The 21,077-nt window shown below is 38.8% G+C and overlaps 1 protein-coding gene across 1 annotated transcript in view; it reads left to right on the top strand.

The window, feature by feature from the left end:
* Window positions 1–21,077, top strand: part of PPP1R1C (protein phosphatase 1 regulatory inhibitor subunit 1C) — a 130,037-nt gene that overhangs the window by 48,762 nt on the left and 60,198 nt on the right. Inside the window, exon 3 of the mRNA XM_007522147.3 lies at window positions 20,894–20,931. Coding sequence (XP_007522209.1) covers window positions 20,894–20,931 — 38 coding nt within the window. The remainder of the gene's footprint in view (window positions 1–20,893; window positions 20,932–21,077) is intronic.

Below are 21,077 nucleotides of genomic sequence, written 5' to 3'. Positions count from 1 at the left end.
AAAACATGTTTCATAAGAGAAGCTAAGTTTATATAAATTTAGGTTACTAATGAAAAACAGGCTTTTGAGGTTTCAAACGATCTGGTTTTCTGTTCTTTTACTGTGTTTGGAAGTGTCAGCAAAAAGTGTGCAGTGCAAGCATACAGGGCATTTGGAAGATCTCTAATTTCTATCACCAATCGTTCGCCAGTGTGACTTCCCAAGGAGAGTGCTTCGTACCAGGTTCTAATTGGTTATCACTAAACTGAACCACATTGTAGGGAACTTTAAGAGCAAAATCTATTTGGTAATATGGTTGTGTGTCGACTTTGTACAATAAAAATGGAAAGCTACAAGTAGCATGACAAGAAGAAAAATGCAGCTGTATGAATCTTGGCTTAACAGAGAGAAACTGTTCCTACTGTTTGCTGCTATTCCCTCTGTGTTCCTGACTGATGCATATAAATTCAGTGTTCTGGCGGTTTCAGTTTGGGACTTAGTTTTGACTAGATCTAAGAACCCAAAGAAAAACACAGCTGAAACCACTGCCTAGTGGTTTGACTCAAAGCCCCAAATGATAGGCTTCCAACAGAGGCCAGCAGGCTTTCAGACAAAGTGATTTATGGCTAGAGTTCATTTTGGAAAGTAAAGAGCTTGATAAGTCAAAAAGAGAAATATAACCATGACTGTTTTGGGAGATTTTGCAGAGTCCTGTGAAAATGATAGAGTGAATATGTCAGCCTTTTACCATATGTAAGATACATGTGATAAATTTCTGTGACAGTTTAAACTATCCGATTCTGTGCTAGAATGCTTAGCATCACAAGGGAGCGAGAAGTTTACTTACAAACAAAGGACTAAGGTGTGCATAGCAATTTCCTTCACTTATACTAGACCTACTTTCTCTCTCTCTCTCTCTCCTTTCTTTATTAATATTTGTCTCCAGGGTTATCACTGGGCTCAGTGCCTGCACTACAAATACACTGCTCTTGGAGGCTATTTTTTCCCTTTTGTTATTGTTGTTTTGTTGTTGTTGTTGTTGTCATTGCTGTCATTGTTGTTAGATAGGACAGAGAGAAATGGAGAGAGGAGGGGAAGACAGAGAGGGGAAGAGAAAGATAGATACCTGCAGACCTGCTTCAGCACTTGTAAAGTGATTCCCTTGCAGGTGGGGAGCCTGGGGCTTGAACCGGGATCCTTACCCCAGTCCTTGGGCTTTGCGCCACCTGCACTCAACCCACCGCTGCGCTCCCGCCAGAGTCCTTTGCTTCTACTTTTTAAACAAAATTTTAACAGGGACCTGTGAGATAGCTCATATGTCTCACAAGATGCAAGCAATCAGGTTCTAGGTTCTAGGATCCTTACGCCGGTCCTTGCGCTTTGTGCAACGTGTGCTTAACTCTCTATGCTACCACCTGACGCCCACTAGACCTATTCTTATTCAATTCTGAAGGTTCATGGATCCCTGGTTGAAGCTTCTGACATTTTTTTTTCCATGTCCTTGCTATCTCCCCTTCCAGATGCTAGCCATAGATGATCTTGCGATAGATACAATGGTCTCTGGGAAGAAAGGTATTTTACTTTCAAGAAAGTTACAGAAAGACACTATTCAACTGTGATGATTTAGATCTCATTGTTGATTTTAGAGATCTGATGGTAGATTCCTAGTGAGGCTGTCAAACTTGGCACCAATGATTACATTTCTAGGGCATCTCAAACAAATAAGGTTAGAGATCACTTTCTCCCTTGCTATAACCTCACACACACAACAGAATTTTTTACACAGTAAAGAGTAAAAAGATAACTGAGTGAAAATGTGCTGACGATTTATTATAGTATCTCTTGTTCTCTTCCAAAGTGCATAATTCCATTTACTAAAGAGAGAAATGCGGTTCCAGCCCTCGTCTCCCCACCTACAGGGGAGTCGCTTCACAGGCGGTGAAGCAGGTCTGCAGGTGTTTATCTTTCTCTCCCGCCTCTGTCTTCCCTTCCTCTCTCCATTTCTCTCTGTCGTATCCAATAATGATGACATCAATAACAACAACAACAACAATAACTACAACAATAAAAAAGGGCAACAAAAGGGAAAATAAAGTTTTTAAAAAAGAAAAAGAAATGGAATATATGTCTGACAGATAACATAGCATTCTTAAAGGTGTCACACAAATCAAGTTACAACAAATTTATCAAAAATCAATTTCCATAGCCTCATACAAGGGGAAATTAGTTTTAGGGTGATTCTAAAATGCATTTTGAACCAGATTCCATGCAGATATAGTTTCTAGCTGCTTTTATTCTGTTCCACTTCCAGATTAGAGAGAAATTTTCTGGCTGATCACTCAGTTCAGTGGATCAAGAGGAGATTTGTGAATGGATAAAGGGAAGATTTAGGTTGATGAAAAGAGCTGATGAACAACAGAATTTTAATGCCAGAATCTAGGCAAAAAGCATTCCAAATACAAGTGCTTCCTAGAGAAGGAAATAGACCATGGATACTTATTTTAAAAGGGATACCAGATGTTTTTCCTAGTTCAGCTTCATTTTGGTAGGATAGCTCCACTTCATATACAATTCTTGACAGACAAATATTTTATCTCTGTACCTAATTAAAATGCATTTATTTATTTGAGATGAGAGAGATAGAACACATTTGTTGTGCTTATGGTGTCCCACACATGTCAAGAATGAACTTCACCTGCGGATTCCCTTTCCTTGGTCACTTATTTTGGTACTTTAAGCTTTATTTCATTGTCTTTTGCATTCTATTACTTTAAACCATTTTGCTTATACTTTAAAATTTTTTTTAATATTTATTTATTTTCCCTTTTGTTGCCCTTATAGTTTTATTGTTGTAGTTATTACTGTTGTTGTTATTGATGTCATCGTTGTTGGATAGGACAGAGAGAAATGGAGAGAGGAGGGGAAGACAGAGATGGGGAGAGAAAAAGAGAGACACCCGCAGACCTGTTTCACCGCCTGTGAAACGACACCCCTGCAGATGGGGAGCCTGGGGCTCGAACTGGGATCCTTACCCCAGTCCTTGGGCTTTGTGCCACCTGCACTTAACCCACCCGCTGTGCTCCCGCCAGACTCCTTTGCTTCTACTTTTTAAACAAAATTTTAACATGGACCTGTGAGACAGCTCATATGTCTCACAAGATGCAAGCAATCAGGTTCTAGGCTTTTGTATTCTCGAATGGAATATACAAAGCTGGAGGAGGCTTCAGTGCTATGTAGTCTCTCTCTCTCTCTCTCTCTCTCTCTGTGTCTCACTCTCACTTTCCCACATCCCTCTCACAAAGTTAACCCTAAACAGTGTAACTGTGCATATGGAGACTCCAGAGACAGGAAAACCAGAAAGGAAAACAAAAAACAACTGCTTTTAAGATTTCCTTCCTATAGCCATACAAGCACACGGTAGGAAACAAGAAAAAGCACAAATAAACAGCCTGATTGCACATCTTAAAGACCTAGAAGAAGAAGAACAAAGGAATCCTAAAGCAACCAGAAGGACAGAAATCACTAAAGTTAGGGCAGAAATAAATAACATTGAAAATAAAAAAAAATTATACAAAAGATCAACGAAAGTAAACGTTGGTTCTTTGAAAGAGTGAACAAAATCGACAAACCTTTAGCCAGACTCACACAACAAAAAAGGGAGAAGACCCAAATAAATTCAGATTGTAAATGAAAGAGGAGGTATCATAACAGACACCTCAGTTTCAGATGACCGTAGTTTCTTTTGTCCTTCTGGAGTTCTAGATGTCTTCTTTTATTTTATCTTGTTTTTCTAGTTCTGATAGGTGACGTCATTGGTTTGCTATGAACAGAGCCATTTTACCCCAAGCAAAACCTCAAAATTAATATTCAGGCAGGTTTTATTTCCTGTTTACTTTCCTGGCTCTGTGACTTTCCCTTATAATCACCACTCATAACTTTTCTCACAGCCCAGGTTTTCAGTGAATCCTGGTTTTTATGTGGGTTTCATGAAAGGGGGTCGATGTTCACGACTATACAACTCTGCTAGCTTGAACTACACTTTGACTTCCTGACGCTGGTCTTTATGAACTTCTGAACTGGTTCCAGTGTTTGATTCAAGATCAGTGTCTCTGCTACTGCCTCTATACTCTGCAAGCCTTCGCCTGTGCTGCATGCTGGGGTTGCCTGCTCAGATGCCAGCCTAAGCTGCTTCTCTGATCAGAGTGACACTCTCTGCTGATGTCATGCTTTGAATTCCATAATCTTTTTAATTAGTTTATTTTCTGAGACCGCTGACGAAGTAAATGCGATTTGCCATAGTCTGTGGTGACGGGGATGAAACCTTCGGCCTCTGGAGATGCAGGTGTGGAAGACGTGCTATAATGCATTAGGCCAGTGATTCTAGGGGAAGTAAAAATAGCCAAAAGCACGAGTCACCATTTTCTTAGGAACCAAACATTAGCTGTTCTATTTTTGTTGGTGAACTTTTGCAAATAAAAGTCTGCCACTAGATTACTGTTTTCTCACAGCACTTCATGAAGCTATAGAACTTCTATCTTTCGATTCAGATTTTGGGAAAGTTTGCCAAATCCTGAGAGCCATGCTAGATGATTCTCACTGTTTTGGAAAACACTCTGATATATATGTTCTTTTCTTACTGCCTTCCTGTAGGTTACTTAGATGTTTATTTCTGATTTGCCTTTAGTGTTTTGAGTATATCTCTTTGTATGGACTCGTTCATGATTATTCCACTATATTTGCATGTATATATGTGTCACACATCACAGTCTCTGATGTTAATAGTTTGCCAGTTTGGGCGAAGTGCACAACTTCATCTTCCTTTGAAATCTCTAGTCTTTCTTGTTTTTATTATTATTATTTTTTTTTTTTTTCAGGAGTGGTAATGCAGTGATGCAGGTATCTATCTTTCTCCCTCTCTATCTTCCCCACCCCTCTCAATTTTTCTGTTTCTATCAAATCAAATAAATTTTTTAAAAAGAAGAGTTGTGTCTTCTTTTTAATTTTTTTAATCTTTTTTTTTTCTTTTTTTTTTTTATTTAAGAAAGGATTAATTAACAAAACCATAGGGTAGGAGGGGTACAACTCCACACAATTCCCACCGCCCAATCTCCATATCCCACCCCCTCCCCCGATAGCTCTCCCATTCTCTATCCCTCTGGGAGCATGGACCCAGGGTCATTGTGGGTTGCAGAAGGTAGAAGGTCTGGCTTCTGTAATTGCTTCCTCGCTGAACATGGGCGTTGACTGGTCGGTCCATACTCCCAGTCTGCCTCTTTCTTTCCCTAGTAGGATGGGTCTCTGGGGAAGCTGAGCTCCAGGACACATTGGTGGTGTCTTCAATCCAGGGAAGTCTGGCCGGCATCCTGATGACACCTGGAACCTGGTGACTGAAAAGAGAGTTAACATACAAAGCCAAACAAATTGTTGAGCAATCATGGACCCAAAGCTTGGAAAAGTGGAGAGGAAGTATTAGGGAGGTACTCACTGCAAACTCTAGTATACTTCTGCTTTCTTACTTTGGTGCCATACTCCAAACTCAGTCAATTTCTGCTTTGCGTTTCTACTTCTTTTTTTTTTTTTTTACATGCATAACATTCCCCAGATTCCCGTTTAGCAATACAACACCCACTATTTCATTCATCATTTTTCATGGACCTGTATTCTCCCCACCCACCCACCCACCCACCCCAGAGTCTTTTACTTTGGTGTAATACTCCAATTCCATTTCAGGTTCGACTTGTGTTTTCTTTTCTAATCTTGTTTTTCAACTTCGGCCTGAGAGTGAGATCATCCCATATTCATCCTTCTGTTTCTGACTTATTTCACTCAACATGATTTTTTCAAGGTCCATCCAAGATCGGCTGAAAACGGTGAAGTCACCATTTTTTACAGCTGAGTAGTATTCCATTGTGTATATATACCACAACTTGCTCAGCCACTCATCTGTTGTTGGACACCTGGGTTGCTTCCAGGTTTTGGCTATTACAAATTGTGCTGCCAAGAACATATGTGTACATAGATCTTTTTGGATGGATGTGTTGGGTTCCTTAGGATATATCCCCAGGAGGGGAATTGCAGGGTCATAGGGTAGGTCCATTTCTAGCCTTCTGAGAGTTCTCCAGACTGTTCTCCACAGAGGTTGGACCAATTGACATTCCCACCAGCAGTGCAGGAGGGTTCCTTTGACCCCACACCCTCTCCAGCATTTGCTGCTGCTACCTTTTCTGATGTGTGACATTCTCACAGGAGTGAAGTGATATCTCATTGTTGTCTTGATTTGCATTTCTCTGACAATCAGAGACTTGGAGCATTTTTTCATGTGTTTCTCGGCCTTTTGGATCTCTTCTGTGGTGAATATTCTGTCCAATTCCTCCCCCCATTTTTGGATGGGGTTATTTGTTGTCTTGTTGTTGAGTCTGGTAAGCTCTTTATATATGTTGGTTATTAAACTCTTATCTGATGTATGGCATGTAAAGATCTTCTCCCATTCTGTGAGGGGTCTCTTGATTTGGGTAGTGGTTTCTTTTGCTGTGAAGAAGCTTTTTAATTTGATGCAGTCCCATAGGTTTATACTTGCCTTAGTCTTCCTTGTAATTGGATTCGTTTCATTGAAAATGTCTTTAAAATTTATGCGGAAAAAAGTTCTTCCAATATTTTCCTCTAAGTATCTGATAGTTTCTGGTCTAACATCCAAGTCCTTGATCCACTTGGAATTTACTTTTGTATTTGGTGAAATACAGTGATTCAGCTTCATTCTTCTGCATGTTTCAACCCATTGTTTCCAACACCATTTGTTGAAGAGACTCTGCTTTCCCCATGTAATAGTCTGGGCCCCTTTGTCAAAGATTAGATGTCCATAGGTGTGGGGTCTCATTTCTGGGCTCTCAATTCTATTCCACTGGTCAGTGTGTCTGTTCATGTTCCAGTACCAAGCAGTTTTGATGACAATGGCCCTATAATATAGTTTGAGATCTGGCAGTGTGATGCCTCCGGTTCTGTTCTTTTTTCTCAAGATTGTTTTGGCAATTCTAGGTCTTTTCTGGTTCCAGATAAACATTTGTAGCATTTGTTCTATTCTCCTAAAAAATGTGCTTGGGATCTTGATGGGGATAGCATTAAATTTGTAGATGGCTCTGGGTAATATATTCATTTTGATGATGTTAATTCTTCCAACCCATGAGCATGGAATATCTTTCCACTTCTTTGTGTCTTTTTCAATTTCTTTGAGTAGTGACTCATAATTTTCAGTATACAAGTCTTTCACTTCTTTGGTTAGGTTTATTCCTAGATATTTTATTGTTTTTGTTGCTATAGAAAAAGGAACTGATTTCTGGATTTCAATTTCTTCTAACTTAGTGTTTGCATAGAGGAATGCCACTGACTTTTGAATGTTAATTTTATAGCCTGACACATTACTGTATTGCCTGATGATTTCCAAAAGCTTCTTGCTAGATTCCTTAGGTTTTTCCATGTATACTATCATGTCATCTGCAAATAAGGAGAGTTTGACTTCTTCTCTTCCAATCTGTATTCCTTTAATTCCTTGCTCCTGCCTGATTGCTATGGCAAGAACTTCCAACACTATGTTGAATAGTAATGGTGATAGTGGGCAGCCCTGTCTAGTACCTGATCTGAGGGGAAATGCTTCCAGTTTTTCACCATTGAGTATGATGTTGGCTGTAGGTTTGCTATATATAGACTCCACTATCTTCAGGAATTTTCCATCTATTCCTATTTTTTGTAGTGTTTTGATCATAAAGGGATGTTGTATTTTGTCAAAGACTTTCTCTGCATCTATTGATATGACCATGTGGTTTTTGGTCTTGCTTTTGTTGATGTGGTGGATCACATTGATTGATTTACGTATATTAAACCAACCTTGCATGCCTGGGATAAACCCCACTTGGTCATGATGAACAATCTTTTTGATATACTGCTGTATCCGGTTGGCTAGAATTTTGTTCAATATTTTCACATCTATGTTCATCAGAGATATTGGTCTGTAGTTTTCTTTTTTGGTTGTGTCCCTGTCTGCTTTTGGTATCAGGGTGATGTTGGCTTCATAGAAGCTGGCAGGGAGTATTCCAGTGTCTTCAATCTTCTGGAAGACTTTTAAAAGTAGAGGTATTAGTTCTTGTTTGAAAGTTTTGTAGAATTCATTTGTAAAACCATCTGGTCCAGGACTTTTATTTTGGGGAAGATTTTTGATAACTGTTTCAATTTCATTAGCTGTGATGGGCCTGTTCATGTTATCCACTTCCTCTTTACTTAGTTTTGGAAGTTGGTAGGTATCTAGGAAATCATTCATTTCTTCCAGGTTCTCTAGCTTGGTGGCATATAGTTGTTCATAGAAGCCTCGCATGATATGTTGAATTTCTGCGGTGTCTGTTGTGATATCTCCTCTTTCATTTACTATCCGATTTATTTGGGTCTTCTCCCTTTTTTGTTTTGTGAGTCTGGTTAAAGGTTTGTCGATTTTGTTTACTCTTTCGAAGAACCAACATTTACTTTCATTGATCTTTTGTATGGTTTTCCTATTCTCAATGTTATTTATTTCTGCCCTAACTTTAGTAATTTCTGTCCTTCTGGTTGCTTTAGGGTTCCTTTGTTGTTCTTCTTCTAGGTCTTTAAGATGTGCAGTCAGGCTGTTTATTTGTGCCTTTTCTTGTTTCCTAATGTGTGCTTGTATAGCTATGAACTTCCCTCTTAGGACTGCTTTAGCTGTGTCCCAAATATTTTGATAGCTTGTGTCTTCATTTTCATTGAACTCTCGAAACATTTTGATTTCTTCTTTGATTTCCTCTTTGACCCAGAAGTTGTTAAGAAGTGTACTGTTGAGCTTCCACATTTTGGCACTGTTACTAATCTTTTGTTGATTGTTAAGTGTTAGTTTAATTCCACTGTGGTCTGAGAAGATGCTTGGGATGATTTCAGTGCTCTTGAATAGGCTGATGCTGTCTTTGTGGCCTAACATATGGTCTATCCTTGAGAATGATCCATGTGGATTTGAGTAAAATGTGTATTCCAGTTTCTTGGGATGAATGACTCTGAAAATGTCCAATAGTTCTAGTTTATTTATCTCTTCATTTAGCTCCCTTATGTCTTTACTGATTTTCTTCCTGGATGATCTGTCAAGTTGAGATAGTGGGGTGTTGAAGTCCCCTACTATGATTGTGTTACTGTTAATATATTGCTGTAGCTCTTTCAGTAGAAGTTTGATGTATTTAGATGGCTTCTCATTGGGTGCATAGATATTAATAATTGTTAAGTCCTCTTGATTGACTGATCCTCTGAGCATTAAGTAGTGTCCATTCCTATCTTTTTTAATCTTATCTATTTTAAAGTCTATCATGTCAGATATGAGAATAGCTGTTCCTGCCCTTTTTTGTGGGCCATTGGCTTGAATGATAGTTTTCCATCCTTTCACTTTAAGTCTGTGTTTGTCTTGTTGCGTTAGGTGAGTTTCCTGTAGACAACATATTGTTGGGTTGTGTTTTCTGATCCATCTTCCTACTCTGTGTCTTTTAATAGGTGAATTCAGGCCATTCACATTTATTGATATCAAAGATTGAAGATATTTTAACGCCATTCTTGTAGAGTTTTAGAGTGTTTTGATATATGTTCTATTTGTGGTGGTCTGGTTGTTTATAGGAAACCTTTCAGAACTTCTTTCAAGGCAGGCTTGGTGATGGTTGCTTCCTTCAACTGTTGCTTGTCTGAGAAGGTTTTGATGCTTCCATCTAGTCTGAATGACAATCTAGCAGGATATAGTAGTCTTGGCTGAAAGCCTTTCTCATTGAGCACTCGATAGATATCTTGCCATTCTCTTCTGGCCTGTAGTGTTTGTATGGAGAAGTCTGCTGCTAATCTTATGGGTTTTCCTTTGTAGGTGACTCTTTGTTTTTCTCTTGCAGCCTTGAGGATCCTTTCTTTATCCTTATTCCTTTCCAATCTAAGTATGACATGTCTTGGTGTCTTTAGGTCTGGGTTAATTCTGTTTGGGACCCTCTGGGCTTCTTGAATCTTTATGTCTTTGGTGTTGTCTAGACTAGAGAAATTTTCAGCTATTATGGCCTGGAGAACGCTTTCTTCCTCCCCTTCTCTTTCTTCCTCTGGTAAGCCAATAATGCGTATATTGTTTCTTTTGAAGTCATCCCATAGGACTCTGTTGTTGTTTTCAGCATCTCTTAATCTCTTTTTGAGATCTCTTACTTCTTTTTTAGTTGTCTCTAATTCATCCTCAATCTTGCTAATTCTGTCTTCAGCCTCATTGATTCTATTCTCTCTGCCCTCTACTGCTTTCTGGAGTTCATCTATTTTGTTGCCCTGCTCTGATACTGTTTTAGCTTGTTCAGCTAGTTGCCTTCTTAGCTCAGCAATTTCAGCTTTCAGCTCTCTAATAACCATGAGATAATTAGAATTTTCTTCCATATTCTCATTTGTTGTTCCTGCAGTTCTGATTACAATTTTTTCAAATTCTTTACTCACTCCTGTTATTATTTCCTTAGCTAATGTTTGGATGTTGAACTCGTTGTTTTGTGCTTCGCCCTCTGGAGGACTTTTAGCTGGACTCTTGTCCTGGTTCGAGTCTCCATTATTTTTTCTTGTTGTTTTAACCATTTTATATAAGTTAACAGTTTTTTCAATCCCTGAGTTGGAGTTCAGTGGTGTAAAAGCCTTTTTTTTTTTCCCCTGTAGGCTATGGTAGCCTGAGGGCTTTTAAACTATCAATAGGCTTCTTGGCTTAATCAATGACTCCTGACCAAGAGATAAAGCAGGGTGTGGCAGAGATAATCCAGTGGTTATGCAAAGAGACTTTCACAGCCCTTCAGCTATGCCACTGAGGTATAGGTCTTCTCCTGAGTATCCCGGTTAGATCTCTGTGCCCTGGTGTCTCTCCCTGTTGCTGCTCCAGATTCTGAGGGTAGTAGCAATGGAGACTCAGAGTTGTACTTGGTGAGTCTCTGGGGAGTCCTTTCCTCCCTTCAGCTGTCCCCTTGTTGGTGGAGCAGACTGGAGGTGGTGTCTCCACTGACAAACTGTCGAACTGTTAGCAGTCACTTAATCTTTCCTTAGGCCCCTCTCTCCTCTCTGTCACCAGCCACGCGTGTTTGTACTCACGGGTGATTTACTGGGTTTCTGTGGTCATTCTAGTCCTGTCTTGTTTCGGTCCGGGTGGTCTCCTTTGGTATTCCTAGTTGATCCGGGAGAGGAGAGGAGAGGAGAGGAGAGAAAGCGATCTGCTGCTCGTAGCTCCGCCTCCCTTTTATTATTTTCTTCAGTACTTCTACATACATTGAGAACTGTATCAGAGAGTGTTGAAGATAGTTGTGCCAACTATCAAACATAATGTAGAAAATTCAGGACAAGTGAATTTTGTCATCTTGACATCATTTTTGTCTTCCCATCATTCCCCCTTCCTGATGTTCAAAAGTTTCTTTTAAAGCCCATTCACCTTGAACCAGAACACTTTCTTCAGTCATTCTTTTAGAGTAGAGCTGTTAGTAACAAATGATCTTAATTTACTTTCATCTGAGGTTATCCTTATTTCTCCTTAATTTCTAAAATATAACTCCACTAGCTGTGTGACTGAATAATTCATAGATTTGTTCAGTACTTAAAGAAACATGCCACTTCTTTTTTACTTTCAAGCCTTCTGGTGATAAAACTGCCATTATTCAAATTGCTTTCCTGTGTTGGTAAAATGTCCTTTGTCTCCTATTGCCTGTTAAAGATAATTATGAAAGCACCACCCTCTCAAGGGACTCCCTCAAATACAGAGGAAGAAAAGCCATAAATATTAACTCTCTCTCTTTAGCTTAAATGTATTTATTAGACAGTACTAGATATCAGAACAACTCATGAAGAAACATTTTCAGAGAAACCAACACAACGTTGGAAACTCATTGCTAGGAAACGACAATATAACTGCATACTCAAATATACACAACAGTTCCCACTCATAGAAATAACACTTAATTTCTCGTACCATCTTCCAAAGAAATAACACTCAGATTTATGGCCAAGTCAGTTCAAACTTTTCTACAGAACTTTCAAAGTACATCTTGACTTGGTCTTGGTATATGACCAATACTATTGGTCAGTGGTCTTTTCTTGATTCTGTCAATAGAAAAATGTCTTCTTTCGTTATGACTTTAAAAAATGATGTTCTCTGTGTTTCAAACATTTTCTCCATCACTTTCTTTTGCCTGATTTAGAGTTTAGCAAGAGTTATCCACAGAGAGATTTTTTTTTTTTTAACTCCCTAGTAAGATTTTTTCCTCTTCCCATCACTCTGATTGTTTCACTGTTCCAGTCACAGTCAGAGGTCTGGATTGTTCCTTTAAAGCACTTAGTACAATTCTAATGATGTAAATTATCCTCTTCCACCACATTGAAAATTCAGTGAGGAGAACTCTCACCTCCCACTGTCAGGGCCCCTATACTGCAAACACTAAATACTCTCTTGTAGCACAGTCTTGTAGCTCACAAATCTGTAATCAGCTCTCCAAAAGGAGTCATGGAGAGACACATGAAACTTGTGAGCTTGCTAATGGAGACAAAGGCGAAGTAGTGAGAGAGATGAAAGAGTTCAAGACTGGTTGTGTGGGGAAGCAAAAGGGAGGAACAGGGAGACTACATATTCTCATTTTCTTTCTCATATTCTCATTTTCCTGCACTGTCTCCCCTTCCAAAAGGAGTCCATAAATGATTGCCTTGGCACAAATGTCTAGAGAATGGCATAGCTAGCAAGTTACAAAACCCAGGCAGAAATAATTCTGCAGAACAGGAATTTGTCAAAGAAAATGGTCAAAATTTAGGCAGATGATATTTCACCACAGAGATGATGTGTGTCCCTCCAGCTAACCTGTTCAGACATTTTACCATCCTCCAGAATGTGGAAATATGAGCATGTTTCGTTCTGCTATGAGTTCCTGAGAAAGATACCTTCTTTCCGCTTAACCTCGAACTACTTTTTCTCTCTCCCATTTTTCCTCCCTCCCTCTCCCTCTCCCTCTCCCTCTCCCTCTCTTATCCCTCTTCTTGCTGGTCTTTCTCTCCTTTTTTTTTTTTTTTTTTTTTTTTTTTTACCAGAGTACTGCTTAGCTCTGGTTTATGGTGATACAGGGAATTGAAACTGGGACTTTGGAGCCTCAGGCATGAGAGGCTCTTTGCATAACCATTATGCCATCTACACCCCCCCACCCCCCGTCTCAGTTTCATCTTTCCACAGAGATTCTATAGGTCCACCTGCTCATCCTTAATGTCCTTGTTCTTCTCTGTAGAGGCCACGGTATCCCAATAATGGCAAATTGAGTGTCATGATTTTTACACTAGTCATAAGTCTCCTTCCTGTTGGCCAAAGGCTGTTGACTAAACAGCTTCATAGGTTCATAGGTTTGGAATTAGTAGGCCTGACAACTTCACCAAACAGCCAGGCACTCAAATGAGTCATGCACAGGATATATCTGAAAGTGAAGACATTTCTTGGGCAGCAAAGAACAGCAAGCATCTCCTGAAAGGAAGCCATCTTTTAATTACTTTGGGGTAGTCATCATTGTTCCTTTTCTTCTTAATTTGATTTTTTTTTTTTTTTTTGCCTCCAGTGGACAGAGAAAAACTGAGAGGGGAGGAGGAAGATAGAGGAGGAAAGAGAAAGATAGACACTTTCAGACCTGCTTCACCACTTTTGAAGAAGCCTCCCTGCAGATGGGGAGTGGGACTTGAACCTGGGTCCTTGCACTGGTCTTGTATGCATTGTAACTACTGTGAATGCTTTACCAGATGTACCACCACCAGCCCCCTGATATTTTAATTTTCAATTCATCATGAGTGAGAATTTGCTAGCCTTTACCACACATTGACCATTCTTTGCTAATGTCTCTGAATCTTTCTCCATTCACTGATATAGAGTCTTACTCTAAAATCAGGCCTTAATTGGGACATCAGTACTCTTGGCCCGTGGCAATTTAAACGCAGAGCACATATAGTCAGTGAGTTCGTCTTGATTTGTCCCAAGTTGTCTGCTTTTTCCTTGTGTTTCCAGACGCACGAATCAGTGCCCTTTCCAAATATAGGTGAGACAGCCCTTTTCCAATCAGTCAGCAAGACTGTCTTTTCCTTTACCTTCTTGTGAAGTGAGTTTGGTTAGTCAGGGATGAAGGACATCAGCTGCCTCCTTCTGTATCCAAAGCCTTTCAGGCCCTACTCGCTCCCCTGCTTATTGCATTTTGACTTTTTATGTGTGTGTGTGCTGCACTGAAATATATCACTGATTCTTCACTATGACCATGTCATTTAGTGATTTTTTAAAATATTTTTATGTCACTGAAATTGCTTTTGAGCTGAGAAGCATTCAAAGCATGTGCTTACAACATTCTTTTTTATTGGAAGTGCTCCAGTTTCTTCTAAATTGAATCTCCCGTTCATGTTTCCAAAATAAGTGCCTAAAATGCTCAAATGACTCCTCTCTACAATCATGATTTTTTTTTTTTTTTTAGTTTTTATTCTTACAGATTGGATTGCTTCTTAGAAAAGTAGTCAACATGTAGATATGTGGTCTTTTGCAGCCAATAATCTAAATAAATCACCCACTTTTTATGGTTTAGCTATTTTTAAGGCTGATATCTATGAAAGAAAACATTAAATTTGACTTTATGTATTCTATTTTTAAATTGTCCCATGTATTGCACTTTAATTTTATTTTATTTAAATGAGGAAGAGAGGAAGAAAGAGAGAGGGAAACAGCTGAACACTGCTCAGCTCTGGCAAATAGTGGTGCTTGAGATGGAATATTAGAGCCTCAGGCATGAGAGTTTTTGTGTAACTATTATCCTGTCCTCCCAGCTCCCAACTATATGCTTTCTTGAATCCAGATTTCCTTTCCAATCTCTAGAAACAGAGCAAAAGCATATATGTTTGTTCCTTTAAAAGATTCCTTCTGGAATGATTTAGACAATAATTAGAAGAAAGTGAGAACCTTGCATGGAATAAACATCCCCCCCCCCACCATTTTATTGGAGAGTTAGTGATCACAGTAAAGTCACTGATACACAAAGAATTTATCTTCTCCCTGTGATAGGTGTCTGCACAAGGGTGAGAGTGTCCTGAAGGGACACTGTTCTTAAGAAAGAGAAGTCATGACACCAGTGACAGCACACCAGCTAGGGCGAGTGCCTTGGCATTCATGTGACCCAAGTTTGAACCCTGAAATGCTATGAGATTCCATGGTCCTGGGGGAAGCTTTGGTGTTTTGGTATCTCTCTGCCTCTTTGTCTCTGAATGAAAAAGTGGCCTGGAATAGATAAAATCATGCATGAAGGAAAAAGATATAGAAGTTATTGTCTCTACCTTAACAAGCTTACAAATCACAAACTCATTTGTATGAGAACATAATTGCTCAGGTGGGAGAGATAGCATAATAGTTATGCAAAAAGACTCTCCTACCTGAGGCTTTGGATCCCAGGTTCAATCCCCTCCCCTGACTTGCCCTCCATCCCACCCTATGGTAAAAATAATAATAACAATAATAATAGTAATAATTGCTTTACAATTATAGTTTGTAATAGTAGACCCAGCAAACGAAAGATGTAATCTTTCAGATATATTTATTTCACAAAGTGATAAGATGTATCAGCACTGCTGCTGTGCTAACAACTATGGAAGAATCAGTCCTGAAGTCTGAGGCGAAAAACCTCAGTGACCATTCTGCAGTTCATGAAATAATGATGGCACCAGATAGACATATGGTAAGTGCTGTAATGTTGAGTGAATGAGATGACTTTCTGTTTGGGACAGGGCAGGTAGGAATTGGAAGAGGTTTCTTAGAAGTGATGTCATTTGAATAGAACTTTGAAGGATGGTAGTACTTGTCATGACAAAATTATTGCACTGGATAGAAAAAATATATAAATCACTAAATACAATTAAAATCACCCTCCCTAGAAATATGTTTTTGCTAATCCTGTGAGAATTCTGTAAGCAATTTGAAGAACACTAAATGTATCATCATCAACATCATGATTGCCATCAATATCATTCGGACTGCTCCAGATTGACATTTTTGGAGAGAGAGAGAGAGAGAGAGAGAGAGAGAGAGAGACTAATATCAAAACATCCTGGAGGGCAGTGGAGGCTGGGTTCAGACCTGGGTCATGTACAGGGTAAAGTCGGCAGAATATCAAGGTGAACTATTTTGTCAGCTCAAGAACACTAGGTCTTAAAAATGTAATTAAAGTAGCTGAAAACATGTTCATAAAAATGACAATTGAAAAACTGTTATATGGGCCAATTAAAAGAGGATTATGGTCATGAAGGGAACATTTCAAAGCTTAATTAATATTGTTGAAAGCTGGTGCATACAAATACCTATTGGTGGGAAAAAAAGATAACTGAAATAATTTCCAAACCAGTCTAACAACAAGGAGTGCTCTGGCACTATTTACTGACCAAATGCGAAAGAGAACACAGGCTACGTGACGTCAGTAGAAACCTCTGTGGGATCACCCACATCACTGCGCTGCTTCAGCGATGACTCAATATCATAAAAAGATATAGTGTTCTTCAAATCAGTTACAGAATTCTCAAAGTATTAGCCAAGCAGATTTACAGATAGGGTGATTTTATGTGTTTAGTGATTTTTTTTTTTTTAAATTAGATGTCATTGTTATATTTTGCTCAAGGTTTTAGTGACAGACCCATTTTTTTTTTCCCTCCAGGGTTATTGCTGGGTTCGGTGCCTGCACCATGAATCCACTGCTCCTGGAGGCCATTTTTTCCCCCTTTTTGTTGCCCTAGTTGTTGCAGCCTCGTTGTGGTTATTATTGCCATTGTTGACGTTGCTTTGTTGTTGGATAGGACAGAGAGAAATGGAGAGAGGAGGGGAAGACAGAGAGGGGAAGAGAAAGATAGACACCTGCAGACCTGCTTCACCGCCCGTGAAACGACTCCCCTGCAGGTGGGGAGCTGGGGGCTCGAACCGGGATCCTTACACCAGTCCCTGCGCTTTGCGCCACGTGCGCTTAACCCACTGCGCCACCGCCCGATCCCCGACAGACCCATTTTTAAGAAGAGTTTGAAATTTACAAGTCAAAGTGCATACAGGGTACTTTGATTAATCTCTGTCTCACTTCTTTTCCACATTCTCTCCTATTATTCTCTGGGAAGAAGTTGCTATGCATATCCCATACTTGAAGAAGTTCTATTCTAATTTTTAATTGTTAATGACAAAATAAATAAATAAATAGAAAAGCATATGGAGAAAAAGTAAAACAGAAAACGAATTCTGTTTTCTCAGTGCCATTTCACAAATGGGAAAAAACTGGGCATTTTTGAATATTGAATTTTTTGCCTGGGGTCAAAACAGAGAAGTAGGAGGTGGGGGCAGGCAGTGGCTCACCTGATACAGGACATACTTTACTCTGTGAGGTCCCAGGTTCAAGCCCACAGTCCTCCCCAACTTCACAAGCAATGGAAAGGACCCCGTGTGCCTCTCTTTCTCCCCTTACCCTTCTATATCTCTATATCTCTCCGCCTCTCTATAAATAAAGACAGAAATTCCCTTGCCCACCTCAGTCAATATTCTTTAGGCTTCTCTTGATGTTTATCTCTTTATATTCTGTACATTTTCGGTTTGGAGATTCTTACTCGGTTCCAGTTCACAAACTTTTCCTTTTCTTTCACCAGGAAAATTCCTTTAGCTTTCACTTTGATGGGCATTTAATTTTTTAAAGATATTTATTTACATTTTTTTAAACAGAAAGATTGAGAGGGAAAAGAGGAGAAAGATATATATATATGTATATATATATATATATACATATATATATACATATATATATATATATATATAGAGAGAGAGAGAGAGTGAGAAGCATCTCCAGCACTGCCTTACCGCTCATTAATCTCCCCTCTCTGCAAGTGGGAACTGGAGTCTTGAACCCGGATCCTTGAGCACTGTAATGTGTGGACTCAACCAGGTACACCACATCTGGCCCTGGCATTTAATTTTTTAACTGCAACTGTTTTTTTTTTTTCAAAACCTCTTTCATCTTTCTAAGGCAATAAAACAATTGTACTTTCAAATTATGTATATATCCACTCGATTCTAGATCATTTCTAAGGTAATAAAACAACTGTACTTTCAGATTCTGTAAATATCCACTCGTTTCTAGATCTTGTCTTGTTCCCATCATGAGTTTCATAGCGAAAGAGCCCTCTGATACACAAGCTACTCTACAACACTTAAATCCTTGCAGTCAGCTTTAGTGATGACAACAGGCCTTAAAATATTATGATTAAATTGGTTTTATATTTTTCTCCCAAATTTTCACTCTCTTTTAAAATTTCTGTTATTTTATTTTATTTGTCTCCAGGGCTAGTGTCACTGGGACTTGTTGCTGGCACTACAAATGCACTGCTCCTGGCTGCCATTTTTTCCATTTTATTAGATAGAACACAGAGAAATTGAGAGGGGAGGGGAGATAAACAGGGAGAGAGAAACACACCTGCAGACCTGCTTCACCCCTGTGAAGCTTTCCCCCTGCAGGTGGGAAGCGGGGACTAGAAAAAACTGGATCCTTGTTTGTGCTTTGTATTGTGTGGGCTTAACGGGGTGTGACGCCACCTGGCCCCTCTGTTTATTTTTTACCAGATTACTATTCAGCTCTGGCTTATGGTGGTGTGGGGGATTGAACCTAGGACTTGCATGAAAATCTCTTTGCATAACCATTATTCTATCTACCCCCACCCCTTCACTCTGTCTTATAGAACAAATTACCTTTGAGAGAAGAAACACTATAGATAAAGATAAAATTGGATTCTATGCAATAACTTATTTGAGAAACGCTGTATTTTATTGTAGGCAATCAGTCAACAGACTTCTTACGTATTTTATAGTTGTATTATTCTTACTTCATATGATATTCTTCTCTTTTATGGAGCATTCAGTATTTCCAACGTTCTTTAATACTTCTGGGGTTAGCCATGGGGGTCACAATTTAAATTCAAACTTTGAAGAGGATATATTAATATTATGAAGTCATTTTCATGTTTTTGGGTTTGACAAACAGCTTCAATTACTCTTCCAATCATAACCTTCTAGTTACAAATTAAAGAGAACACAGTGTTCATTTCTATGTATTGTCATGCTCTGCGTGTGTTTGCCCTGTGAGATTGTAGAATGGGCGTATATGTCTGTGTTTGTGTGTGTGTTTGCCCTGTGAGATTGTAGAATGGGCGTATATGTCTGTGTTTGTGTGCGTGTTTCCTTGAGGTGCTTGTGAGGCTAACAGGATGAACTTTTCCAAGTTAGCAAATATCTACTGTGGGAAATACTATTCTATTCTCATCAACTGATCTGAATAAACCCGAAATCTATTCTTGTCCTTTTGTATGAGTTGTTTTGACTTGAAAAAACATTTAGTTTTCATTCTATAATGTTAAGATAAGGACACAGGACTAATCTTAAATTCTCTAATACTTGTCTTTACTTCATCATAGTCTGTTTATGTCACTGGAGTTCAACAATAAGAATAAAAATATTTTTCACTGAATGCAATGCACTTGCTGTGGCAAGGCTGTGTTTCGATTTTTTTGTTAGGACTGGGCAATTTAAAAGTGCGAAGCTGGGTGATGAGTCCAGTTTTGTCCTTTGCCATAAATTGTAATATCTGGGTTGAATTCAAAACCCCTAGGACAAAAACAAAACACTGAATAACCCACATTGTTAGAATGTATCCTATTTGATATTTGCTTTAAGCAAAATGTTTTACATTGATAGACAAAACTTAATTCAGTATATTCTCAGCTGCCTGGTAATGAACTAGGTACTTGTAGTGACTGCAATAATTATGATCTTTATCCTCAACTAACAGCCTCAACTAACAGAAAAAATGGTCTCCTGGAGCAGTGGATTCATAGTATAGGCACTGAACCCCAGCAATAACCCTGGAGGCAAAAAGAAAAAAAGGAAAATCAGACAGTACAGATGGGGGTGAGACAGAATGTGCTATCTAAGTATCAAGGAGTTAATTATGGTTAGTTAACACATTGGCATATATTTTTGGCACAAGTAGGCATATCTCTATCAAGACTAAATCTGTATTTTACATAGCCATTATAAAATAAAAATGCCATACATCCAGTTTTGAAATATTTTCATTGATATAGTACCTGTCAATATATGCAGATTTCTGTTATTATCTTCAAGCAGACTTTCTTTGACAAATTCCTTGTTTGGTTTTGGGCCACAGTATCAGTCTTTCAGTTTGGCAATTAAACTAATATTCAGAAAAGTATAACTGGGTCAGATAGTCAAGAGGATGAGTATCTATGCAAAGCAGGAGTTAAAAAAGCTCACCCTTCCTCTGGGGAAATAGTTGTGTGTGACCTCTCCCTCTTCCTCGACAGTGTTTTTCAGTCAGTCTGTGTAGAAGTTGCTTTAGTCAGGTCATAAGAAATGTCACAAAGTAACCATTTATCTTTGGGGCATACAGAAGAGAGGGTGTCCCTTCTGTTTATGTCTGAGTGAGTGCACTGAATGGAAAAAGAGATCTGCTGTGTTTCATGGAAACCATGAAGAATTTTGACAGAGGCACAGTAGATATGACAGTGCTAGCCAAGGTTGTTTATGTCTTAGCACCGTGAGGCTTCTAAGAATCACTTCTCTGGTCCTCTTTCAGACTTTTGGGGTGTGGGCAACTTAGGATTTTAAGGAAGACACTTTTAATCTTTGGAAGAAGGAAATGTTGTTTTCCTGTCCTCCTGTTAGTCATTAGACAAAGCCATAGATGCTATTCAGGTGTAAGGAAATTATAAACCATCTTTGATCTGTAGTTTAGAACATGTGATTTTGCATTTTTACAAGGGGGAAAAAAATCACCTTTCTAATATATTATATCTCCTTCTCTTGTAGAAATAGATGACAAGAGAGTGACCAACACACAAGAAGAAGTAAGTTTTTCTATGTTTTCTAGAATATGTATTCAAATAAATTAAAACAGTTTGATGTGTTGTAAAGCATATCATTATAACTGATAAAAATTAGTTTGTGGTGTTAACTCTTTGCCTTTAGGTTTTCTGATTTTTTTACCTATGAA

Source organism: Erinaceus europaeus, chromosome 18 (assembly GCF_950295315.1).
Source record: "Erinaceus europaeus chromosome 18, mEriEur2.1, whole genome shotgun sequence".
Classification (NCBI taxonomy): domain Eukaryota; kingdom Metazoa; phylum Chordata; class Mammalia; order Eulipotyphla; family Erinaceidae; genus Erinaceus; species Erinaceus europaeus.
This window is presented reverse-complemented; position numbering and strand designations above follow the sequence as displayed.